The sequence below is a fragment of the Bos javanicus genome, chromosome 24 (genome assembly GCF_032452875.1).
Source record: "Bos javanicus breed banteng chromosome 24, ARS-OSU_banteng_1.0, whole genome shotgun sequence".
Lineage (NCBI taxonomy): Eukaryota > Metazoa > Chordata > Mammalia > Artiodactyla > Bovidae > Bos > Bos javanicus.
In genome coordinates, this window is record NC_083891.1 from 57,657,231 (window position 1) to 57,676,085 (window position 18,855).

The 18,855-nt window shown below is 47.7% G+C and overlaps 2 protein-coding genes and 1 long non-coding RNA gene across 9 annotated transcripts in view; 1 reads left to right on the forward strand and 2 right to left on the reverse strand.

Annotated features, from left to right (window-relative positions):
- The window catches only part of ALPK2 (alpha kinase 2), a 132,703-nt gene that overhangs the window by 83,183 nt on the left and 30,665 nt on the right, over positions 1-18,855 (reverse strand). For all 5 annotated transcript variants that reach the window (XR_009733360.1, XM_061400328.1, XM_061400329.1 and 2 more), the window contains exon 4: positions 444-2,163. Coding sequence is in view for 4 of the 5 variants with exons in the window: in XM_061400328.1 (XP_061256312.1) it covers positions 444-2,163 (1,720 nt within the window). In the remaining variant the exon portion in view is untranslated. The remainder of the gene's footprint in view (positions 1-443; positions 2,164-18,855) is intronic.
- Positions 2,098-18,855, forward strand: part of LOC133237794 (uncharacterized) — a 49,315-nt gene continuing 32,557 nt past the window's right edge. For all 3 annotated transcript variants that reach the window (XR_009733362.1, XR_009733361.1, XR_009733363.1), the window contains exons 1-2: positions 2,098-2,185; positions 4,975-5,082. This is a non-coding gene — a long non-coding RNA (uncharacterized LOC133237794). The remainder of the gene's footprint in view (positions 2,186-4,974; positions 5,083-18,855) is intronic.
- LOC133237793 (U6 snRNA-associated Sm-like protein LSm5) lies at positions 13,047-13,589 on the reverse strand. Its single transcript, XM_061400332.1, has one exon. The coding sequence runs from the start codon at positions 13,557-13,559 to the stop codon at positions 13,284-13,286; it is 276 nt and encodes a 91-aa protein (XP_061256316.1). The 5' UTR covers positions 13,560-13,589; the 3' UTR covers positions 13,047-13,283.

Sequence of the window (18,855 nt, forward strand, 5' to 3'; positions counted from 1 at the left end):
TTCTGATAAAAGCCAGCACTTACTAAGTTTCAAAAGTGTCCTGGAAAATCACCAAAAAGAATGTTTTGGTTTCTTTTAAAGACTACACCCAAAACATTTGCTTGAAAACTTTCTGAATAGTGACATTGCCTGATAAAACCCATGCAGTAGACAAAATATCAGATTTCTTTTTCCAGCTGTCCAGAATCCCATTAGTGCCTCTCACTTCTATCTGTCTTTTGCTATAATTAGGATGGCTTAGGGTTTATCTGGGCCTTTTTTCAAAACCAGATTTCCTTCCCAGCAGCAGCCCCTGTCATTCACAAGTCCCCTGGTGGTACCGGGAGAATTATTTTGATGTACACTGTGGCACAGCAATTGTGAATGTGGAGGGAAAGGAAATACACACACGCACACACACACAAATACATCTGAGCTGATAAACTGTGAAAGAGGAGTCCTACCTGAGGATGATCACTCCAGCCTGAAACCTTGCACGTTTCAAATACGTCGGTAACCCGTACCCCTTCTCTCTGGAAGTGCAAGGTCTCCTCCTTGGAGAGCAAGCCGGGTGGAGCCTGCAGGGTTTTCGCTTCTGGCTCTGCTTGGGTTGGAACCTCAGGGCCTCCTGCAGGCAACTGGGGCTTCAGATCAGCCCCCTCTGCTCTGGCATGGGAGCTGACTCTTTTGTCACTCGGGGTTAGTGGGTGCTTAACAGGTCCCTTGGGACAGAGGCGATCCAGGGAGGCTTCCGCCGTCCTTTCTTCCAGGCTGGAATTCAGCCTCTTGGCTTTTCCCTTAATTCCCGGTCGCCACGTCCTGGCAGGTTTCTCAGAGCCCCGCTGGCTCCATCCGTCTTTTCCCCCTACTCTTCTCTCGGCCCTGGTCTCCAGACACCGGCTCATCCCTGGCTGTCCTGACTCACCAGACAAGTGCTTCCCCTCTGTCCCTGCCACCGCTTTATCCATGTTTAGCAGCTTGTCACCAGAGAATTCCTTTCCGGCCTGGTGGCTGTCTCTGGTTTCTCCTTGAATTCCTGGATAACCGTCTTCAGCAGCCTCCAAGGCAGCGGGTGGTTTATACCTGCCCGGGTCTGTCACCGTAGCCGGTCCATCCTGCTGAAGTCCCAGGGGCAGGGGCATCCCCTCTTGCAAGGATGAGGCTCTGTGCGTGGAGGCCCGGCTGCTCCTTCCCCCCACTTCTTGGGGTGGTGAGTGATGACCACAGAGGCCAGCGGTGGCATCCATGGGCCCCGTGTCATCCGACACCGGGGGCCTGCAACCCAATTCACCGAAGAAACGCGCACACCCACCCAGGCTACACTCACTGAATTCCATCTCTTCGTCATCGCTTTCTAATAAAAAAACACGCTCCGTCCCCTGCAGGTTCCTTTGCCAGATCGCATTAGAGTAATCTGTCATAACGTCGGAACATTCCAGATACTCCAGGTCATCATCTGAAAACTCCTCGGCGCAGGTTAGGGTTATCTCTGGGCAAAGTTCATAGTCACTGTCAGAGTCTATGCTGGAAGCCGGGGGGCTGACGGGCCTGGTACCTGGAGGAGCGGACGAGTCTGCCCGTGTCAGGGCCAGGCCGAAGCTGATGTACTTCTGGACTCTGGCATTTTGGTGACTAGAGTTCAAGGCTTCCTCGTTAGGGCCCTCAGGGTCTAAGGCACCATCTGTTAACCTTGGTACTTCGGAATGCACGGCCCTGTGGCCACACACATCTTGTTTATCAGGAGCATCACTTGAACTAGGAAAACGCAACCCGTCCGCAACGCCCTCTGTGTTAGCAGCACCACCAGCCTCTTCCGTTTGCCTCGTGTCTTTAACCGCCAAGGGGTTGTCAGAGCCAGACGCGCCAGGGTCACGGTCGGCCGATACCTGGAGTGAATGAGCACCGCTGGATTTGGAGGAGGGGGCGTCAGCTGATGTAGGAGGCCCCGAGGCGATACCTTCTCCTTCCTTATAAGGATGCTCTTTCTCATCAGTGTGGTTTGGGCTCTCCTGCTCATATGTCTCCGTGTCGTGTTTCCAACCTGTGTGCCCGTCATCTTTTGGGTTGGGAGAGAGTGGTTGGTCCTCTGGTGGGCACTGCACTTCAATGGAAGCAGAGCAGCAGATCATCCCAAAACAGTTCCGAGCAGAGACTTGATAAACAGCAGTGTCATTTTGGGTACAGCTAGGATGAAGAGAGGAGACACGTAAGTTTGCATGCCGACATGCCTTGCATCCTGGCACACACACACAATGACCGTGGTTTTCCTGCACACTCAAGATCTGGGGTCCCCCTGGGAAGGGGTTTGTGGTCAGAGGCAACGGGCTGAGATGCTCAGCATTTTCCCTTAAGACTTTCACAGTCTTACCCCAAATCGAAAATGCTGAGAATAACTCAGATGAATGGGGAAACAGTTTCTAGTTTCTTCTTCTCTCTTTTATTTTAAGTCATGTTATGTTATAGAAACTTGAAGCAGCATTACTTTCTGAAGGAATGCATAGTACACAAAAAACTAAAGCACTCTGAATCTTATAGTGGGCTACTGTAAGCAGTAATTCTTTTAAAGACTATGCTAAGAAAACAGGGTTCTTGCCAGGAGGCTGTAAAGCTAACACCATACTAGAACTATGTGCATGAAGAACAGTGCCCTTTCCTCTTTAATTTAACATGACTATAAAGTCTAAACCACAGCCACGAACCCCTCTGGCTGAAAACCAATGTCCACATGCCATCCTGACCAGTACCCGCCCAGTGTTTGGCTCTGGCTCAGCAGGGAAGAAACCGAATCCTGGATCACGCCAAGCCTGCTCTCCCTGCTCCAGAAAGGATGGTGCTGGGGGCCCCTTCCTTTCTTGACTGGAGCCACATGGCACCTGGAGCCTGACTTGCTTTGCTGACCTTTCCCCTTAGAACACTTCTCCAGGCTCTGCAGTCTCAATAAACACGTGTTGTACCTGCTCTACTTTTTTAATATTAAGTTTTATTTGTTTGTTAATACTTAGCAGTGCCAGGTCTTGGATAAGGCACATAGGATCTTTGATCTTTGCTGCAACATGAGGGATCTTTACTTGCAGCATGTGGGATGGCGGGCTGCAGTCCATAGGGTCGCAGAGAGTCGGACACGACTAAGTGACTCGGCACGCACACCTGCACGCGTGCACACATGGGATCTAGTTTCCCCACCGGGGATCGAACCTGGGCCCCTGCACTGGGAGCACCGAGTCTTAGCCACTGGAACACCAGGGACGTCCCTATTTCTGCTTTTGAATTTGCACTTTTATTTATCTCATTTGACCTCATCGTAACACTGCTGGTGTTTTATGTACTATCCATCTTCAGAAAGCAGGAGCTGAGGGTCTAGCTCAGGCTCAGAGGTGATGGGCAGATTGTTAGTGACTCACACGTGTAAGAGATGCACAAATGTCTCCCCCAGGAGGGTCAGTGTTAGATGTTTACAGCCGTGGGACACAGTCTTCCTTATCCTCTCTCTTCCTCACTGGAGGGCCCTCTTTGTCTCCTGACCTCACATGTGCTCATAAGCCTTCAACTGTTGGGTACCCACTCACAAAGGCCTCATCTTCAGAAAGCACAAACTAATTTCAACTGCATTAATGCTTTGTTTTTTTGGCAACTTGATTCTCAAGTAGAAGACACTCGAGGTGCCCGAGGTTGGCCAGACCTGACCCATAGCCAATCTCTGGATTTGTCATGGCCAGTAGCACGGGGAGAATGAGATTTAGGGCAACTTTCTGGGGGAATCAGTAGCTGCTCCTGTCTATTTCACAAGATTATTCTGAGGTTCAAATCACAAAATCAGGGTGAAAGGACTTTGTGAAGCAGAAACTTTATGCCATATGTACTCTATAAGAAAGCGAAAGTGATAAAATGATAATTACATGATGTGATAAGAGTGTTAGCTGACATTGCTATGGCAGTCATATTATAATATAAAGGTGTCAGATCAATACATTGCACACCTTCAACTTACATGGTGTTCAGTGTCAAATAGAACTCCATTTAAAAAGGGGAGGGGAGACTTCCCTGGTGGTCAAGTGGCTAAGACTTTGTGGTCTCAATATAGGGGGCCTGGGTTCAATCCCTGGTCAGGGTCATACGCTGCAACAAAGATCAAAGATTCCACGTGCTGCAACTAAGATCTGGCACAAATAAATAACTTTTTTAAAAAAAGGATGGGGCAGCACTAAGACCAGGTTTTCTCTGGTTCTTAAGAAGTCTGCAGAAACTATCAGGATGACTTGTAAAATCTTACATCAGATTCAAATTCTTGAATCAGAATCTGTGGCTAGGGACTTCCCTGGGGAACAACGGCTAAAACTGTACACTCCCCCATGCAGGGGGTGAGGGTTTGATCCCTTCCTGGGGAACTAGTTTCCACATGCCAAGTAAAGCTCCTGCACACCACAGTGGAAGCCCAGCACAGTAAATAAATAAACAAATATTGAAAAAGAAGAATCTGTGGGTAGAGGGCCTAAGAATTTACTTTTCAAGTTCCCAAACATATTCTGCTACGAATTGTCCTTGGCCTACCCTCAAAGACATCCTCATCCTCATTATTAGTTAGGCTGAGGTCTCTTCAATTGAAGCTGAGAGGAGCATTTCACATGGCCCACGTCATTCCCTTCATGCATCTTTCTGATGCGTTCTTGGAGATTTGGCCTCAGTTGAGAGCTTAAATGGGGCTTCCCCAGTGGTTCAGTGGTAAAGAATCCACCTGCAATGCAGGAGATCCAAGAGACTCAGGTTCAATCCCTGAGTCGGAAAGATCCCCTGGAGGAGGGCATGGCAACCCACTCTAGGTATTCTTGCCTGGAGAATCCCACGGAGAGGAGCCTGGCGGGCCTCAGTCCATAAGGTCGAAAAGAGTCAGGATTGAAGCTACTGAGCATGCACACAAGAGAGCGTAAACAGAGTATAAAACAGCCCCCAGGGGCTTCTGGGAAATCCCAAGTAATTCTGATTTCCTCTTCTATCCAGGCCATGATCCATCTGCTGAACGAACCAGCTACCCTGAAGGTACTATGATTCACGTAGGAAGAAGAGAAAGGAAGAGGAAAAAATGAGCCTGAGAGGCACAAAGGACAGGTAAGAAAGGAATAAAGGAGAGAACAGAGGCGATGCACAAAACTCAAGAAGGGAAAACACAACAAATGTTAGAAAAATATGGCAAAAATCAATGGATTCTGTGCATTTAATTTCTGAATGATGAAATTAACAGATATGGGAATGTTATGATTTAGTAATGTCAGATTTTATGGAACATGTGTTTTAGCTGATATAAGATTTTACAAGTCATCCTGAGTACATTAAAGAGGAAGAGGAACTGGATTAAGTATAATTAACTTCTCACTGTCTAATGAGTGCCTTTGAGAGAGTTATGGTTTGCGGTTGGCATGTCCTAGATAATTATTTCTCAGCATCCTAACGAGGAGGTGGAGAAAATCCGGCAAGAAACCCAGCCTTGTTGAATGCCTCCTCTATTAAACAGTATGCTGGCTGCTCCCTGTCCGCAAAACTAAGGCTCAAAGGAGTCATTTCCCCCAAAGTGACAAAGTTGGTAAGTGGCAGAGCTTAGAGAGGAAACCAGAGTCTCTGACTCTTATGCCTGGCTCTGTGTGTCCTGTTAGAAAGTGCACATACAGAGGAGGGAAATGACAGGGTGCAGAGAAAGATCACATCTGCAAGTAAAGGGTTTCTTTTCTGAGTTTGCATCTTCATGGGTAAACTGACGACAAGAGTGTGAACCAATATAACGGTAAGAGCTGACGGGGAGTCAAGGAGGGACTTCCCCCGTAGGTCCAGTGGTTAAAACTCCAAGCTTCCAACGCAGGGGGCTCAGGTTCAATCCCTGGTTGGGGAATTAAGATCCCACATGCTGCTCAGTGTGGCCAAATGAATAAATAAAATTTTCCAAATTAAAAAAAAGAGATGGGGGAGATATCATGTCCAGCCCTGAAATGACTAAAAATCTCCCGGAGAGGTGTTGTAAGCTTCTCAGAGGCGCTTACAGTCAGTTCTGTGCCAAGTTGCATGGTGCATTCCAGAAGGGCAAAGGGAATTCAAAGCAGGGACCTCGGTGGTAGCCGTTGAAATGGCATGAACACAAGGTTGGGGTTTAGAATCTTGGTGAAGTGCTGGCAGAGTGGCCTGCCTGTGGGCCCCATGGTGATTTGACAGGAATTCAAAACCATTCGGGAAGAAATTCCCTGAACAATTAATTGCGCTCTCCTTGCATACCTGCATACCTCTCCTTTCGGCTGAAGAAGACAGCAGCCTTCCTCCACCTTGCTGTGAAAATCTTGCCTGAATACTCTTAGGTTCTTTCTAAATGAATCACTTCCATATTAGAGAAAAAGGGATGCATGAGACCTTAAGTAAATGGGGCTTCTTCTGAGCTTGAACTATTTGGTTTAAACCAAAGGTTCTCAAACATTTTGGCAGCAGGACCCTTTAAACGCTCAAAAATAATCGAGGATTCAACAGACGTTTGTTTATAGGGGTAATATCCACCAATGTTGACCATATTAAAGTTATGGAAAAATTGAAAACATTTGTTTATTCCTTCAAAAAGAACAAAAATTGCCTTATTACAAGTTTGCATAAATGACATATTTTTATGAAAAATACCAGGACAGCACCAGAGAGGAAAAAAACATTTTTTTTTTTTTTTGCAAAACAAAGTAACATTGTGCATGCTAAGTTGCTTCAGTCGTGTCCAGCTCTTGAACACTGGAAGAGTGGTATTGCTTTACATTTTTTTCATGTAGCTTGTGGCTTAATAGAAGACGGCTGGATTTTTTGTATCTGCTTCTGTTTTCAATGGGATGCACTACAGTGTTTGGGTTGAAGTATATGAAGAAAATCTGGCCTCACACAGATACGTTGTTGGAAAAGGAACCAGCATTTTAATGGTCTATTTAATCTGGTTTCAGATAACCTCTTTGATACCACACAAAGATTAGTTGCAATGTGGAATCCAAAACATGATCAATTAATTTTTCATACATGTGACACAGAATCTGTTGGTCTGCACTGCATTTTACATGGATCTTTAACCCATATGTGATTTTGTAGCGTATATTGGTCATTTGGAAAAACTTGGTTCATGAGATCTTCCTAATATTAATATGGTTCAATATACAATATTTTTAAGAATTACATTCATTAATATTACTCTTACCCTTGTCAGAACAGCCTTGAAGTATTGGGAAACTATCAAGCTTATAAAGAGATACAAGTTTTCCAAACTTCTAAATTAAGGAAATAATATGAATATTCACTTATAACAATGTGAGTCAATTCTGTGCTAAACGGCATGAAGTAGAAGATGAAAAGCATCAGCAAAAACTGTGACATAAAGGACCCCTAAAAGTTTCCTCCTTTACAACGAGAAGGCAGCATTTGTCTGAATCAACTTTTTCAGAGCTCTCAACACCAGTCAAGGGCAAAGCAGGTAGCATTTGTTCAAGAAAAATGGCTGACTCCCAGCAAGAAGAGTGAGTTTTTTGCAATTTAATTCACCCTAGCCCTCTCCCCTATCCCCAGTTGCATGGTAGTCTCAAGAACCAAGAGCCCACAGTCAGTGAAAATCTGCAGCCCAGTAACCACTAAAGGAGAAAGAACAGGGTGGGAAGCCCCTGTTCCTGAAGCCCCCTTCCCAGGGAATCAGTATTATGACCCGTCTGGTGCTGACCTGGACGACCTCACCCACAAGACTGTCTTTATGTGACAGAGCTCAGTCAATATGAACAATATTTTTCCTGAGAGCATTTTTGTCCAAAAATTTCAGAGCCAATAGTTTCACATCACGGTTGCCTGCAGCAGGGGATAACAACTACGGCAAACAATAGGCAAACCGATGTGTTGGATTGGGAAGGAGGAGGTTGGTTACCATTGATGCTGGCGCTGTGGGTGGGGGTGGGGGGCAGGAGGCTGGGGATAGCGCGAATTCTAGAAGTTCCTTGGGATGGTTTTGTGTCCTGTGAACAAGTGTCATAAATGTGAGTAAGAACTAAGAACCCAGGAAAAGGATCCACAGGACTAGTGATGTTATCAAATAAGACCATGAAGACAAGGAGCTGGGGAACAGAATGTATCAAGTCCAATAAAAGACATGGAGTCATTTTTTTCTTTAGCCGTTGGTGCAATAGACCAATCCAAACGGATGCACTTTTAAATCCCTCCACTTCTGTCACCATGATTCTCATCATCCCCGAAGGGTGTCGTGCTTTCAAATGCATTATTTCATACATTTATCTTTTCATGATTGTTGTTATTATTGTTGTTTAGTCGCTAAGTCATACCCAACTCTTTTGCGATCCCATGGATTGTAACCCACCAGGCTCCTCTGTCCATGGGATTTTCCAGGCAAGAATACTGGAGTGGATTGCCATTTTCCTCTCCAGGGGATCTCTCCCACCCAGGGATCGAACCCGGGTCTCTTAGGTCTCCTGCATTGCCGGCAGATTCTTCACCACTCAGCCACCTGGGAAGCCCTTATTCATGACCACAGTGGCACAAATAAGATAAGTTGCATCTGTGTGGAATGCGAAGCAGATGAGCCCGCTCCTGTTGCTGCTCCTTTCCTTCTGTCTCCTGGATGTCATTTGCCCGCTCCCCCAAAATGCTCTCACCATCATTAAAAATGCTGAAACTCAAACTGTGAGATGTGGCCAGGTGCCCTGAAGGCAGAGCTGGTAGGAGAAGAAGCTGAAACTGTTGGCTAGAGGTAAGATTTGGAACCCTCTCTGAATTTCAGATATGATTCTATTACTCATTCCATGTTCCAGTGGAAGAAAACAAGATCTGGGAACGAGCTGTCTCCCCGGCCCCTCCCTGAGCCTGCCTGTGCAACAGTGGGGGGAGGCTGGGCTCAGTGCATACTTACATGATGACATCCTTGTCCTTCCCGCAGTCAGAGCACAGGGTGAAGGTCATAATATTTTCTGACACTAAGTGTCTGTATTTTATGACTTGCCTAACTGCTATTGTCCATTTTATAAACTGACTTACTCAGAATAACTAAAGGAGTAAGTAAGGCTTGCGTTTCCTTTCCATGCCCCAAAGCTACGTTCATTACAGAGATGGAAGAATTCTAACACTACAGACACATGGAATTTCTTGATATTTTCTGCAAGAAGCTAGATGTATTTTAAAATTGACAAAGAGATTCCTTGTACATGCACCGATTTATCTAGTTACTTATCCAACAGATGTGCTGAACCAGACATCTGGAGAGATGAAGGGGGCTTTGGTTTGTGCTGCTCCAGGGACCGTCTGCCCCTGTCCCCTCTTGTGCTCACTATTACAGAGCTGGCCCCTGGAACCTGCATTTCCCCCTCTCCCAGGGCCACTGGCTCTCTGCTGCTCTTGACCCAAAGAAGGCAGGGGACGGGGCTTCCCAGGTGGCACAGTGCTAAAGAATCCGCCTGCCAATGCAGGAGGCACAGGAGACACGGGGGCTGGAAAGATCCTCTGGAATAGGACATGGCAGCCCACCCCAGTATTCTTGCCTGGAAAACCCCACGGACAGAGGAGCCTGACGGGCTACAGTCCACGGGGTTGCAAAGAGTCGGACACAACTGAGCATGTACACACACATACAACACATACGTATATGCACACACACACGCGCGCGCGTACACGCACACACGCAGGCAGAAGGTGGGGCTGACCCAGGCCAGTTAGGAGCAGGAGGAGTTACTGACCAGGAGGTGGAGTCCACATCATGAATGACTTTGCATCCCAGACTGAGGGGTTTGGACCTCAAGCTCCAGTTCTTCGGGAAGCAGATGAGAGTGCTCATTTCGGGAGGAGTGGAAATTGTTCTGTGAGAGGCTCACCATGTTGCACAGGGTACCAGGGTGAGGCTGAGAGGCCCCGCTCTCCTGAGGCCTCCAGCTAAGCAGGAACATCCCATCCTCCCCTAAGTCCTGTTCGACCTACAAGCACATACACCCGGCACAAGGCATGGCACTTGAAAAAGGAGACGGAACATGGATGGCATGAGACCTGCTTCCTTCCCTGGGGGAGCTAGCAGTTTGGCCAAGAGATAACTCTCAGGTATTAAACAGGGAGCAGGACATGATTTGCAAACTTCAGAGTCATCGAATTCTCAAAGGCACCGTGGAGGCAGGGAGTGCTTGTGCCAGACAGGAGGGGAGAGGTCAGGGTGGCTTGGATCTCGGGCAACAGAGCCAGGAGCGGGTAACCTGAGCCCAGTGGGGAGGATTAGACTTGGCTGGACAGGAAGGAGGGGCGGGCACTCCAGGCAGATGTATAGAAGCGAGACCCAGCGGGTCACAGGTGAGGGTCAGCGAAGAGATGAGCCGTGTGGGGAGGAGGCCCTGAAGGGTGGGTGTCGGGGGCTGGAAGGCACGGAACTCTGCTCAGGAGCGAACTGCCGGGCAAGTCTGCTGTCTCTGTCCATTCAGGTGCAATTCTGAGCAGATGGGAGAGGCAGGCTGCAAAGTGAGTACAGCGTGTTGTGCGTAGGGGCAGGCTTGGCGGCCAGCCCGCCTGGGTTCACACGCCGTCCGTCCGCCGTGTGATGGTGGACAATCACTGGATCTGCACCGGGGCTGACATGAGGTTACGGAGCTAATTCCTGGAAAGGGCTTAAAGCAGGGCCCGGGACACACAAAGCTCTAAATCGGTGGTTCTCAGCCCTGCCCTGGAATCTCCTGCAGTGCTTTATAAAAACTGCCAGTGCCAGAGGAGTCTTAGGGCAGGGAGACCATTCTGCAGGATGCGATATTGGTGGGCAGGTGTCATCAGGCATTTTCCCAAACCCATGGGATGTACAACATCGAGAGAGAGAGCGTGAGCTCTGATGCAAACTGCAGACTTGGGCTGGTAACGGTGTGTCCGAGAGTCTCACCAGTTGTGACAAACGCCCTGCTCTTGGGAGGGGATGCAGAATGTGGAGAGGGTGCACTGGAGGCGGGGGGCGGTATGGAAACTGCTTTCGGCTCCATTTTGCTGTGAACCTAACAGTGCTCTAAAAAATAAAACCTGTTTGAAAGAGCGGAAAATATTACCAGTGCCAGGGCCCCACCAAAACAAAACAAAACAAAAAACCAGTTAAGCAGCATCTCAGTGATGGGCTGTGCTGCTGGCATTTTTCAGCCTCCTAGGTGACTGAGGCTCAGCAGGCACTGAGCTAACAGAACATCAGCTTGGGGACCTGGTGAAGCAGGTGGGGGAATGGCTCAGTGGACGGCAGAGGAGGGTTAGGGCTAGGCCCGGGCATGTCAGGGGGTGGCTTCCTGGCTCTCATTTGGCACAAAAGTGCTGAGCATGTGGCAGCTTTTTGAACCTCTAGGATCAAATGCAGACCAACCAGATATTCTGTGAACAAGACATGAGCACACTGGTTTCAGAAAGGACACCATCTCATGGCCTTACTCCCAACAGGCTTAGTGAACAGACAACAGACCCCTCTTCTCAAAAGAAAATTCAAGGGTAGCTGGAAACCATCACCACCGGCCTCACCGACAGGCCACCAAGCTGGCACAGTGTCCCAGAACGTCTCCGGAAATCTCAAAGGACATGGTGACAACAGCAAGACTTCTAGATTAAATTGCAAATCCATCTATGAAAGACATGGCCTCTTGAGAGCAGGACAGAAAACCAGGCAACCCTGGACCCTGGCTCGGAGGACCCAGTGCTCTTTCACAGAAGTCAGTTAGCTTAGAATTCTGAAGGACTAACACTGTTATTTCATTTAAACACCCAGCATGCTCCAAGACAAACCTGGATTTTTCTCATCCAAACCTGCTTTCCGTCTCACAAAAATGTGCAGTTCTGTTCTCCCAGTTATTGGGGCCATGCACCCTGGGGTTGGTCCTGCACTCCCTCCTAGCATCCGGTCAAACAGCAAAATATCCAGTTGTGTCAGATGGATCCAGAAGCTAGCGGCTTCCTGCCTCCTTCTCCAAGACCACCGTGGACCAGTTTTGTTGGTGTGTCTAACGTGTGACTCCCTCTCTCTTGACTCTATTCCATGAGATCACGGGCTTTGCTGCTGCTGCTGCTAAGTCGCTTCAGTTGTGTCCGACTCTGTGCAACCCCATAGACGGCAGCCCACCAGGCTCCCCAGTCCCTGGGATCCTCCAGGCAAGAATGCTGGAGTGGGTTGCCATTTCCTTCTCCAATGCATGAAAGTGAAAAGTGAAAGGGAAGTTGCCCAATCGCGTCCGACTCTTAGCGACCCCATGGACTGCAACCTACCAGGCTCCTCCGTCCATGGGATTTTCCAGGCAAGAGTACTGGACTGCTGCTACCATGGGTTAAAGCCACTGCAGTAGGAGTGAAGCAAAAGGGGTCAACCAGCTTCCTTGGGAGAAAATAGTGAAGAAAACATATGAATGGGACATTTGAATGGACAGTGGAAACTGCGATTTTATGCCTGTCTGCTGTCAGTTAATTTCAAACCTTCAGAAATAGAAGTTGGAGTAGTGACAGTCAAAAATCCTAAATTCAGGATTCTTACAGAAGCAGAGACTGACATCACCTTGTTATCCCAGCAGCGAGAGATTAAACACTGTAGTCACTTCACAGCCATGCCGCTGGCATGTGTGCTTGTCAGGGCAGACAGCGTTACAGAGGCCCTTGGTTTGGGGAAAAAAGAAAAAAACCCTTTCTCCTCCTGCCTCTGAAGTGGTTAGAACTCTCTACAAATAAAAACAGTGCTTAGGAAAATTTAAACAAAGAAAAGAAAAGCAAGATCTTCCTGGACCCAGGGATCAAACCTGGAACTCCTGCAACGGTAGCACATTCTTCACCATCTGAGCCACCAGGGAAGCCCCAGCTCTTGGACAATCCCAGGCATAAGATAGGCCTTCCATGAATCCTTTTTTTTTTTAAGTCTTTATTGAATTTGGTACAATATTGCTTCTGCTTCCCCCCCCCCCAATGTTTTGTGGTTTTGGCCATGATTTTGGTTTAAGATGCTGGATCAGGGATCGAACCTGCAACCCCTACAGTGGAAGGTGAAGTCTTAACCACTGGACTTTTAGGGATGTCTGTGAATCCTTATTTTTATTTATTTATTTTTTTTTTAACAAAAACACGTTTATTTTTGTCTTCAAAGAACAAACTGTTCTTTTCCCAATATAACCATGATTAACTTACAAAAATGGGCATTTACAATGCATCTTCAAAGCATTTCCCTTTAGCGGGAAACTTTGCTTCACAGAATACAAATATTAAAAGGTTAAAAAAAAATTCTACTCTGTTGTCATTATAAAACAAAACAGAACGTAGCATACGTCAAGGAAATCCATTCATACTTCAGGTCCTTCTCCTCCAGGAACCAGCATTGTTATATTATTTCCATTTAGCAAAATTTGATCTAATTTAGTAATTCTTCTTCCTTCTGGTGTGATTTCAAATTCAGTGACATCTTCCAATACCATATTGACAAAGTCATCAAATCCCAGAAGTGTGCCAACAATCTCCTTATCACTCTTCATCACAATGTGAATTCTTGATCCTATACACTTGTCCACAAGCTCTAGAGGAAGCAGCTGCGACGGGTTAGTGGTAGCGTTAGCCGCCATGGCTACGCCGGAAGTGGCCTGCCTCTTGCGACGTCGGAACGGCCTGAATCCTTATTTTTAAAGGAAGTCCTCACAATCACTTCTTTTTGAGCTCTACTCCAGCAAGTGTGTTAGTAGACTTGTTTTGGAGAACAGCCCTAGCAGAATGAGATGCAGTGGGGGACAGGACACCATTCTTGGCTAATCCTAGCTTTGGCCCTAACCAGTTGTTAGGAACTTGGATGGGTCCCACCATCACTCCGGGTCTTGGGTCTATAATGGAACTGGATTGGACCAGTTGCATTTGACCAATTAAATCAGCATTTCTTGGGAGTATCACCTAAGTATCAATATTTTTCAAGAGTTCTCTAGGGGTAAGGTATAGCCAGGGGCCAGATAATCCATAGAACAGGGCCTCTCACACATTAATCACCCAGGATCTCGTTAAAAGGCAGCATCTGATTTGCCAGGCCAGGGTCTGGGACTCTGATATTCTAACGAGCTCCCAGGGAAAATCAACTTTGAAAGACAAGGCCTTGGAGTCGCTTCCAGCTCTACGACTCCATCACGTCTATGAAAAGCGAATGTCCCTTTATTAAACCCTCAGAAAAATATCAGCTGTCACTTGACTGGCACCTCCATTTGAGCTGAGTTTGTAGGAAATGCCGAGCAAATGCCCCTGTGAAATTTACTGGCTGTTTAAATTGGTTTTGCCTTTTTTGTTGTTCATTTCATTTATTTTTTTTAATTGGAGTATAATTGGTTTACAATGTGGTGATAGCTTCTGCTGTACAACAACATGAATCAGCTGTAAGTGTAAATACATCCTCTCTCTCTGGAGCCTCCCGCCCACCCCTCTAGGTCGTCACAGAGCAGCAGGCTGAGCTCCCTGTGCTTACAGCAGCTTCCCACCAGCTGGCTCTTTTACCCATGGGCTTCCCTGGTGGCCCAGAGGTAATGAACCTGCCTGCCAACGCAGGAGACATGGGTTCTACCCCTGGGTCAGCAAGATTCCCCGGAGAAGGAAATGGCAACCCACTCCAGTATTCCTGCCTGGAGAATCCTGTGAACAGATGAGCCTGGTGGGCTACCGTCCACGGGGTTGCAAAAGAGTCGGACATGACTTGACAACTGAACAACGAGTGTATACATGTCAATCCTAATCTCCCAGTTCCTCCCACCCTCTCCTTCCCCCAACTGTGTCCACAAGTTCCTTCTCTGTGTCTGCATCTCTATTCCTACCCTGCAGGTAGTTCATCAGGACCATTTTTCTAGATTCCATGCATATGCATTTATATACGGTATTTGTTTTTCTTTTTCTGACTTTTTTCACTCTGTATGACAGACTCTAGGTTCATCCACATCACTATCATTGACCCAATTTCATTCCTTTTTATGACTGAGTTGGTTTCGCTTTTTTAAAAAACTAGTTGCTCGACCCAGGCAGGAGGAAATACTGCAAAAACAGACCCGAGAACTTCTCTCTCAAAAGCAGCCTAGGAGACTGTGGTCAGGGAAGGAACTGTTCACAATGCGATTGCTTCTCTTTGCCTGCTGCTCTCTTGTCAGAGCCATGGTGCCAGCTGCCTCCCCCTTGGTCCTCTTCCCTGGCCCATCTGCCTTGCTCCCATATCACCTGGTGCCTGCTGGGGGAGCCAGCCCGGCAGCTGGCAGCAGACAGGAAAGTGGGGAGTTGGCACAGTGCCCGGGGGAGCAGCCCCTCGCTGGGGGAGCAGTAGGCAGGAGTGGCAAGGAAGAAGCATCCCACAGCTGGGGCAGCGGTCCAGGGAACCGGGGATGACAAAGCCAGAGAAGTGCGGCCACAGAGGGACCGGAAGCTCCCACAGCTTAGTGGGTGACCAGAGCCACTGGCGTGGTGGCCTGGTCCTATGGCTCCCGCAGGAGGCCTCTTAACAGTCCCTATCTTCATACCCCCTTAAACAGCACAGCCCCTGAAGGACCGGCAGGCTGACCACCAAGAAGCCACCATGATTCAAATCCTTCCCCCGAAACTCAGAAGGCTGTCCAGAGCATGGCTCTGTGGGGAGAAAAAATTGACTGACAAAGACAGAGGAACAGGAGAAACACATGCAAAGTTTACTTAACTCGTACATGCACATGGAGCCTTCACCAAAGAGCGAAGACTCAGAGAAGTGACCAGAACAAGAAGCGTTTATACTGTGTAGACACAGAAATGATAAATTTGTGCGAAGGCCTGACAAGACAGAAGGTGTGCGCTGTGGGCAGTAAGTGGTGAGGAGGCCACGGGGAGATACGTGTGACTTTCACGAGGTTTGTTTGTACAGAGCTCTTGCCCCAGTTTCCCCGTTTCTGGTGATGAGAAGGCCTTCCCTCCTCTGGGCACAGGGAATGCACCTTTCACGGGGAGTTTTATTAATAGGACCTCTTTCTGGGAAGAACGGTGACGGGGGAAGGTCAGAATGATCTCTCTGCTTCTTCCATTTTTTAAAAATTCCTTCAACTTATGATCTTTCATATGCCAAGGTATCATATTTAGGGGTGGTGCATCCCACATGCCATCAGCTCTTTCCCCTCCCCTCAGATGAAGATTCAGTAAAGAACATAACAAATGCACCATATGCATTGTGTAATTCATCCCACAGAGCTCACTGTCCCGGGTGCTGGGGGTACAGCAGGGAACAGATCGGACAAGTTTCTGCTGCCGTGGAACCTACCTTCAAGCTGGGGGAAAACTATGACAAACAAAAATATAAATAAATACATGTCAGGACTGGAAATAACCCGTGTCCAAGTATAAGATAACAAATTCTGGGAGATCCAAACTATGAAACTCAGAAACCAAAAACCTCCTTTTTTGCTCAGCCAAAAAAGGAGGGAACCACTGATACACCAAACAACACGGATGATTCTTGAAATAATTACGTGGCATGAAAGAAGCCAGATACAAAAGAGTACATGCTCCACGATCTCATTTAATTATAAAAATTCTAGAAAAGATTAAGAGAGTCTCCAGGGACCAAAAGCTTGTTGTGTGAGGATGGTGGGGGGGGGCACAAAGAGAGCCAGAAAGTGGGGGTGCAGAGGGGCACAGAGAGGTCCCTTAGGAGACTAAACATGTCCATTCTCTTGACAGTGGTGATGGTGCCACGGCTGTGTGCGCGTGTCAGAGCGCACCAAACTCAACACTTCAAATGTGAGGAGCGCACTGTGTGCCTATCACACCTATGCAAAGCGGATAAGTGTGTGTGTGTGCGTGTGCCCACACGACACACATTACATCATGTGCCACGTGAAGACTGAAGCAAGACAAGGAAGGCAGGACATGCTGGGGGCAGGTGGTGCTATTTTAGATGGCGGGTCAGAGAAGGTCTCAGGTGATTGAGACCTGAAGGCAGTAAGAGAACTAGCCACAGGGTTATCTGGGGAGAGAACATTCCAGAAGAAGAAAGAGCAAGGACAAGGGTCTTGCGGGAGCACCCTAGGCCTGAGTAACACTGGAACTCAGAGATGGCTCAGAATTTAGTTAACGATCAATTCTGAACCGAATCATTGCCCCAAGCTTCACATACAGTCTTTCATCTGTTCTGTCTACCTGGGGAGAGTCCATGCCTTTGGCTAGGCTTCTTAACACTTATATAAGCCCTGGTCATTCTAAACCAGCTCTGGAATCACACTAAGATTCTCATTCAAGAATTCCAAGGGCTTCCCTGGTGGCTGAGTGGTAAAAAAAAATCTGCCTGCCAATGCAGGAGACACAGGTTCAATCCCTGATCCAGGAAGATCCCACATGCCAAGGAGCAACTAAGCTCATGCACCACAAGTACTGAGCCTGTGCTCTGGAGCCCATGCTCTGCAACAGGAAAACCCACCGCAGTGAGAAGCCTGAGCACCACAGCGAGAGAGCAGGCCTGCAGCAGCCCCCACTCGCCACAGCCAGAGAAAAGTCCGTGCAGCAACGAAGACCCAGCACAGCCAAAAAATCAATATATTAAATTATTTTAAAAAAATGATTCCGAGATCTGTTTGGCCCCCATCTTCTCTGAAATGGGAAGGTAACGTAATCCCACTTTTAAACTCTTATGACTAAGAGTGACTAACAGTATCTAACAAAACACAGAAGACCCTGAAAAAGTGAACATTTACCTGGCATTTGGTCAGTACCAGGCACTGTTCTAAAAGCCTTCTATGTATTATCTCAGGACATATTCCCCCAGCCTTGCAAGGGAGATACTGTTATTATTTCCACTTTACCCTTTATGGGGCTTCCATGGTGGCTCAGAGGGTAAAGCATCTGCCTGCAATGCAGGAGACCTGGGTTCGATCCCTGGGTCACGAAGATCCCCTAGAGAAGGAAATGGCAACCCACTCAAGTACTCTTGCCTGAAAAATCCCATGGACAGAGGAGCCTGGTAGACTACAGTCCATGGGATCGCGAAGAGTCGGACACGACTGAGCGACTTCACTTTCTTTCTTTCTTTTCTGGTAGACTACAGTCCATGGGATCGCAAAGAGTCGGACACGACTGAGCAGCTTCACTTTCTTTCTTTCTTTTCTGGTAGACTACAGCCCATGGGATCGCAAAGAGTCGGACGTGACTGAGCGACTTCACTTTCTTTCTTTCTTTTCTTTTACCCTTTATAGATACAGACATGCCCAGTCAAGAAGTAGGGCTAACAGTTGAACCTGGGAGGTTATGACTCTGAAGCCAGCCCTTGTTAAGTACCCACTCATGGCTTGCAGAGTGCTGCAAATCTCTGATTCTTAACCAGTGGTCCCACATATACCCCTACTGGCCTGGTCCAGGCCTGACCCTGTGCATGGCTGGGACACCTTCCAAATTTGGAGCAGTGCTATAGACTGAATTGTGTCCCCTTCAAATTTATGTGTTAAAGCCCTAACTCCCAATATGACGGTGTTTGGTAAGAGGGCTTTTGAGAGGTGATTAAGCTGAGGTAACATCGTGAGGGTGGGGCCCCCGCAATAGGATTAGTGCCTTCACAAGAAGAGATACCAGAGAGCCTGTCCTCCCCCAACCACCTTCTCTCTCTTTGCCATGTGAGGAGACAGCAAGAAGGCAGCCATCAGCAAGCCCAGAAGAGGGTCCTCACCCCACCCTGCTGGCACCCTGACCTCAGGCCTCTAGAACCATGAGAAATAAACTTCTATTGATTAAGCCTCCCAGTCTGCGGTATTTTTGAGCTCATACAGGCAAGGTCAACAAATCATGCCAGATCCAGACACCTCTTATGTATCAAGCTCATTCCTAGGTTCAAGGGTGGCTCAGGTGTGGTTTGGAAGGGATCCTGGGAGGGTCCAGAGTATCAGGCTTCCCCAA

Excerpts from the sequence above, each read along its gene's own strand:
- LOC133237793 (XM_061400332.1), bottom strand. The coding sequence starts at position 13,559 with ATGGCGGCTAACGCTACCACTAACCCGTCGCAGCTGCTTCCTCTAGAG.